The following is a 6,019-nucleotide window of genomic DNA, read 5'->3' as shown; positions in this document are numbered from 1 at the left end:
ATCATGGCTGTCCCCGGACAGTGGGACGGGCTTCGCCTCCCAGCAGGGCCGGGGGCTCCGGCCATCTCGGGCCCTGCTGGTGGAGGACATCTCCCCAGCCGTCACCCCGTCCGGGGCCGAAACCCAGGGGGGCAATAAGTGAACCGGGGGTGGGTCGGGAGGCGCGTGGGGCTGCCCGGGGGTGATCCAGCGTCCGGCACGCCGAGGGACGCGGGGTGGCCGGGCACGGTGGAGGCCGCGGCGAGGGGCACCCCCGGGAGGCCCCGCGGCCGCCCCGGGATGGAAAAGGGGCCGGTCCAGGGATGGGGAGGAGGAGAGGAGGGTGGGGGCGGCTCGTCTCCTGTCAGCCTCTCCCGCAGCGTCGCAGCCAGCCGCCGGCAGCAGCCGCGGCGCTCGCTGGCCGACGCTTTCCTCTCGCCCCCCGGCACCATGATCTTCTGGCTATGGCTCTGCTGGGGCTTCTCCGCCTCCACGGCGCAGCCCGACTCGGAGCTGCTGGCGAGGTACCTGGAGGAGAAGCTGCTGGCAGATTACAGCTTCGCCGAACAAGTAAGTTTGGAGGCGATCGCTATGCTGTTACGTGTGGTGCCCGGGGCTGACTCGCCCCCTGCTAATTGACAGGGGGTTAATTGAAAGCAGCCGGCCAGAGAGCTCTTGGGATCAGCGCGTATCAAGGACGGCGGTGTGAAAGTAGCTCCTTCTCCCCAGACGGCCCGTGTCACCCCCCGTGGCAGGAGAAAGCTGACAGTGAGGAAAATGCACTTAATTTGTTCCTCGTCTGCAGTAACGAATCGATCCCCACGTTGAAGTGCCGTTCCCCTGAGAGCGCCTTGCCCTGCCTCCTTGAGCCTCTGCCACTTGTCGCTTCTGCTTAAATACCGATCCCCTCTAACCCAGGCTTTTATCGCTGACTGCAAAGCCGGTCTGCAGAAAACTGCGGGGCATGTGCTCGTGTCTTCCAAAATTTCTCGGGGAATCCACCTTCTTTCAGGGTTCGGTGCTAACCCGGGTGGCAGCCTGCTCGAACGGCCTCCTTTGGGAGTGTTGAGCAAGTCCGATGTGTTTATTGCGCCCGTGTCTGCAACATGCTGCGCCACGTTCCCCAAGGCCGAGGAGCAAGTTTCTGCCCTGAGGCAGCAACTATTAATTAAGCGGCTATTAATAAACAACCCGGTTATTTGAGGTGCTAAGCCGGGAAAGCACCAGCACCCTCCGATGCTGGCAAGGGACGGGGCATTGCTGCCTGTGGATGGCTTTAAAGCTCACATCCCCATAGCTATGTTAACGAGGAGTTTTGCAGGGACAAGGGAGTTAACGCAGTGCCCTGGCCGTGCGCCAGTCTGAGTAATTCTGCGTGCTTCAGGCTTGGAGGAAAGTTTTTCTGCTTTGTCCGAAGGTCCCAGTCCTGCAGTACTTGATGAATTATATCTTTAACTCATGCTGGATGAAATGAGCCCAATGGCTTTCAGCTTGTAAAATGCTTCTTGATCAAGGGAGAAAAAAAAATCTTTGATGCATTCCAGTGAGGACTATCATGTTGTTTTATTGTGTGGCTTAGATATGGGGCTGAAGGGAGAATGATCTTTTTGCAAGTAAGGAAGAAAGTTTGTTCGGTGATTTGGGAGACTGTGGTTTAAAAGATCCAGCTTCAGATCTGTACTCACATTCTGCAGGCCCTTAGTGGACATCCTGTGTGACCTTGGATAAGTGGTTTACCCAAGTGGTCATTTACCCAAATTTCATGATTTGAGATGCTCTGTAGTATCTGAGACACCCATGTGGGGCTGGCAGGACACTATGGCGGACCTGTGCCTTGCTGGAGTTCAGGTAGGATACCCTAGCAGGTCTAAAATGCCACTCGATGCCTGTTTTGGCAACTTGATCACTCCTCTAATCTCTTTGTGTTTCAAGTTCCCCTAGTGCTTCTGTTCCTTGGTGGGGAAATCATAAATATCAGTGCACTAAAGACTGTCAGAAGTTTCAGAAACAGGCCACAGAGAAGTAGTCTGGATGGATAGATTTCTCTCCAGAGATTTCCATTAGCAAGCATAATTTGCAAGACAAGGAGTCACACAGGGGTTGCAAAGTAACAGATCTCCTATCATACAATAAGCGGAAAGAGTGGGCCTGTTCACACATATCTGTACCTGTCTTGGTGTTAGTCATTTAGTCACTCATCCAACCCATTTTAGAGTGGAAAGAATCTCTCTACAAGTGCCCAACTTTTTCCACTACGATGACCCCAACCTCACTGCTGATCCTGCTTAACACGTATTTCCTGATGAGGAATTTAGCCACACACTGTCATTGTCTTCCAGACCCAGCTGTCCTAACAGAAGAGAATATTTCCACCACTGTCCTGCCAGTGGAGTGGTATCTGGGAGCGCTTCAGGGAAAAAAAACAACTGAGACGCTCAAGCAACTGATTAACAGTGCTGAAATAACCTGCCTGATCTTGCTTGGGCAGATGATGGAGCTTTCACAGCAGCTGTGTTGCTGCAGATCAGTGGCAGCAGTAACTTCTGACAGAAAAGCTGTGATACATAAATAGAGGTTGTGACCTAGCCTGCTGGGACAGCCAGACCTGGAAAAGGATGTCTGTCTATCCTCTCACTGAATGCATGAACCAAGTTAAGAGGAGACAGATGCTTCCTTAGGTCAACTTATCATGCCCCGTATAAACAAATCTCTAACCTACCCTGGTTAGCATACAAGATTATATTTAACTGTAAACTCCTTGGATGACCTTCCTATGCAGAGGTGAGCAAAGACGTGGGTCTTTGCAGGATTCGAGTACTTGCAATGAATGTGGGTTATTTGTTGATTCATCCCATGACAACTCTGCTAATGTAGACAAGAAGGTAGCTGGTTATTCTCATTGCACTAGAGGTGGTTCTGGATAGCTCTTTGTAGGTAGTTGGGTTGCTACTGCCCAACTTGTTCTAGGTATGCCACGCTAAGACTAGGAGATGGCAGCAACTATGGGGTCACTACTAGCAGTTAGTGTGTTTTAATGAGTGTCTCAGAAGTGGAAGGCTTTAAAGCCAAATATTGATGGGAACTTAGAAATTGTTCCATTAGATGATGCTAGGGAAACTACCTGGTTCAAAATACTCTGATGGGTTGATTGGTATCATAAACCTTGCATTAGTGCTTTGACAGTAGTCATGGAATTATAATGAACAGAATACTCTTATCTGGTGATCCTCAGCTACTGACCAATGTCTGCTGTTTGTCCTCAGGACTTTAGAAGGTAGCTCTTGAAGGACCCAAGCCATACAAAGTCTCCTTACGCAAATCAGCAAACAAACAAAATGGGTATGTGGTGAGGGTATGAAGATAAAATTGGTGCCAAATGGCCAGTTTCATTGGTCAGTGAAAAACAATGTGGTCGCATCGTGCAAAATATGGATTGGATTTGTTCCAAAAGCTAATCTTCTTGTTAAAAAATACTGAGGAGCATTGATATAGTCATTGCCTCTTCTCCAGGCAGGATCATCTTCACAGATGTTTGTCTGGCTTGTTCTTAAGAACTTACAATGATGGAGACTCTGCAACTTCTCGTAGCAGTCTCCTGAGGTACTTTAGTAGCCTGAGACAACATACCTAGGTAGAAAATTTCTTCCAACCTTTCATGAGCAAAGAATTTCTTTCCATTGAAAATTGCCTGACAGAGCTGCTTTTCCTCGGTTATTGATGTTGGCTAAAGTAATGAAGAAGCAAATCATAAAGATTTTAACAGAACAGACTGTTTAATTTCTCCACTGGGCTTTTCTGAGCTTTGCAATGCATGATATAAACAGACATAAAATCATCTCTTTGGCAAGGAGTCATATTATTTTAGTATAAATAAACAGAAAGGGCAAACTGGGTAAAAAATTGTCGTTACATTCCTCTGCTCCCTTGAGTTTCACCAACATTTTAAAACACCACTTGTCTTCCCACATTGACAAGAGACTCATACTCTCCTGTTTTGAGGGGGGCTTGGAGATGCGGCTTGCTAAGCCGAGACTTACACCGTAAGCAATGAACCAAGAGGAGTTGTTATCATCGTGAAGGGAGATACAATGAATGAATGTAATTGGGTTGTTATAGATGAGGCACTTAGTTTCATAATCAAACCTGTTGCTAAGTTTACATAGCTTTATACCCTTCTTGTGCCTAACTAGTGCTTTTTGGTCACTGCAGTAAATCCAGCATAACTGTGCTGAGTTTTTAGGCAACAGAGCTCCTGTTGAGGTAGCGCGCCAATAAAGCTAATGTCGTTACACTAGTTTACACAGGTCCTCCTTTGAAGCAGGTCCACACTTGTAGCAGAATGGAGTTATGCTTGCTGAGCCTCATCGCCTGGGTGCATTCTGTCTGCATGGGTGGGACCCTGTTGCCACTCAAGCTCCAAGCATCCACATTGTGCTGAGCTGAGGACAATCTCTAGTGAATGGGCTTGTAGTGTGCTCAGCCCAGTTCCTGCCCAGTGTCTGCAACCCATGATGAGGTTCTGAGTGCTCTTGCATGGGAAAAGTGTGAATAGAGACCAAGACTGCTCTGGGGAATGGGCTTTGGGCTTTACTTTTCTGAGGCAGTAGATAGCCCTTCATGACATTTGAGGAGCAAGCTAAACTATTCCAGTCCTCAGTTTCTCCAGTTGTGGCCTGGTTAATTGCAAAACCTGCTGAGATCCTAAGACATGATCTAACAAAGGGTGTCCTGCCTTGGGTTGATGGGCTATAGCTGGCTTACGAAGACAGTTCATCTGGCCTGTGGCAAGCTTCCAGCTTTCTTTTCCTAACAGAGGCAGAGGCATGTGGATCACAAAAATTTTTCTAGTAAAACCAACTTATTCCTGGTCATTATTTTCCCTGTGGACCATTTAACAGCTCTTCTCATTGTGTGACATATGCCATGCAACTGGGGAAAGACAGTGGCATAGAGTCCTTGGGTACCTTCATAAAAGACTATAAGGGAATAAGTTCCAGGGCTCAAGGCAGAGCATCCAGGGCTAGGGCTAAGGGCTGTGATCCATACCTTCAAATAGAGGGTCTCTTGAAAAGCAGCATTTAAAAAACACACCGTGCCTCCTTGCCTGTGAGTGCCACATTCCACTGCTGAGCTTTGATCAGTGGGTCTGTTAATATAGAAGGAGATTTAGGTTTTAATTTTAACCAGAGGAACGCTTGAACCTGGCCATGGGTAATCAGTCACAGAAACCCATGTCTGGATTTAAACAAATGACAAATCTGCCTATAAGTTGACTAGGCTCCATTAACTCCCTTAACTCTTTGCAGGTTGCACGACGTGTCCCAAGGCAGACCAGATTTTTACAGAGGCTGGTACGTACCACATTGTGTCTTTATTTTACTACATGGGAATTATAGTAGCTCTGTGTGTGTATGGGTATGTGCACCCCTGCAGCCAGGAAAAAACTCTGTATTGGTGAGTGATTGCAGGGTGAGGTTCTAGGAAACAAATCTGCATTTTGGTCAATGCAACAGGTGCAGCTTCTCCTAAGGCTTCCCAGTCAGTCTTCTTGACTCCAGATTTGGAGAGACAACTTTCAATGTTATCAACCTCAGTCATGCAAAAACATAAGACTGACCGAAATCTCATTGTATTCCAAGAGAAAAAGAGAGCTCTTTGCAACTGACTTGTGATTTCTCAAAACTTGAGGATCTTGGTTGTTCTTTTTTGATACAGAGGCCAAAATTTACTGAAAAAAGGAAGAAAACGAGGAGGCCCATATGCTCCTTTTAGGTTTTGCACCTAAGCTTTAAGATGTGTACTTTGAACTGTGAGATGTACATCAAGTCTGCAAGATCTGGCTACATTGCTGCACTGAGAGTTGCATGGCCTAAACCCACTGAAACTTTGGCTAAAGAGGCAGCCAGTGAAATTGCTATTCATGACCAGTTATTTTTCTGGCTTTTCTGAGGTATAGATGCTTCCCAGCTGAGAACTGGACGAATTTCATTCCACACACTGAGCAGCCATCACATGGTAACAGCTTTTGATCCCTTTGATC

The 6,019-nt window shown here is 47.5% G+C and overlaps 1 protein-coding gene across 1 annotated transcript in view; it reads left to right on the top strand.

Annotated features, from left to right (window-relative positions):
* The first annotated feature begins 329 nt into the window (after nt 1–329).
* Nucleotides 330–6,019, top strand: part of ITIH5 (inter-alpha-trypsin inhibitor heavy chain 5) — a 50,584-nt gene continuing 44,894 nt past the window's right edge. Inside the window, exons 1-2 of the mRNA XM_026119355.2 lie at nt 330–549; nt 5,286–5,330. Of these exons, the coding sequence (XP_025975140.2) occupies nt 430–549; nt 5,286–5,330 (165 nt within the window). The 5' untranslated portion in view covers nt 330–429. The remainder of the gene's footprint in view (nt 550–5,285; nt 5,331–6,019) is intronic.

This window comes from Dromaius novaehollandiae, chromosome 1 (assembly GCF_036370855.1).
Source record: "Dromaius novaehollandiae isolate bDroNov1 chromosome 1, bDroNov1.hap1, whole genome shotgun sequence".
In the NCBI taxonomy this organism is placed as follows: Eukaryota; Metazoa; Chordata; class Aves; order Casuariiformes; family Dromaiidae; genus Dromaius; species Dromaius novaehollandiae.
Note: the sequence above shows the minus strand (reverse complement) of the source record. Positions and strands in the feature narration are given on the sequence as shown.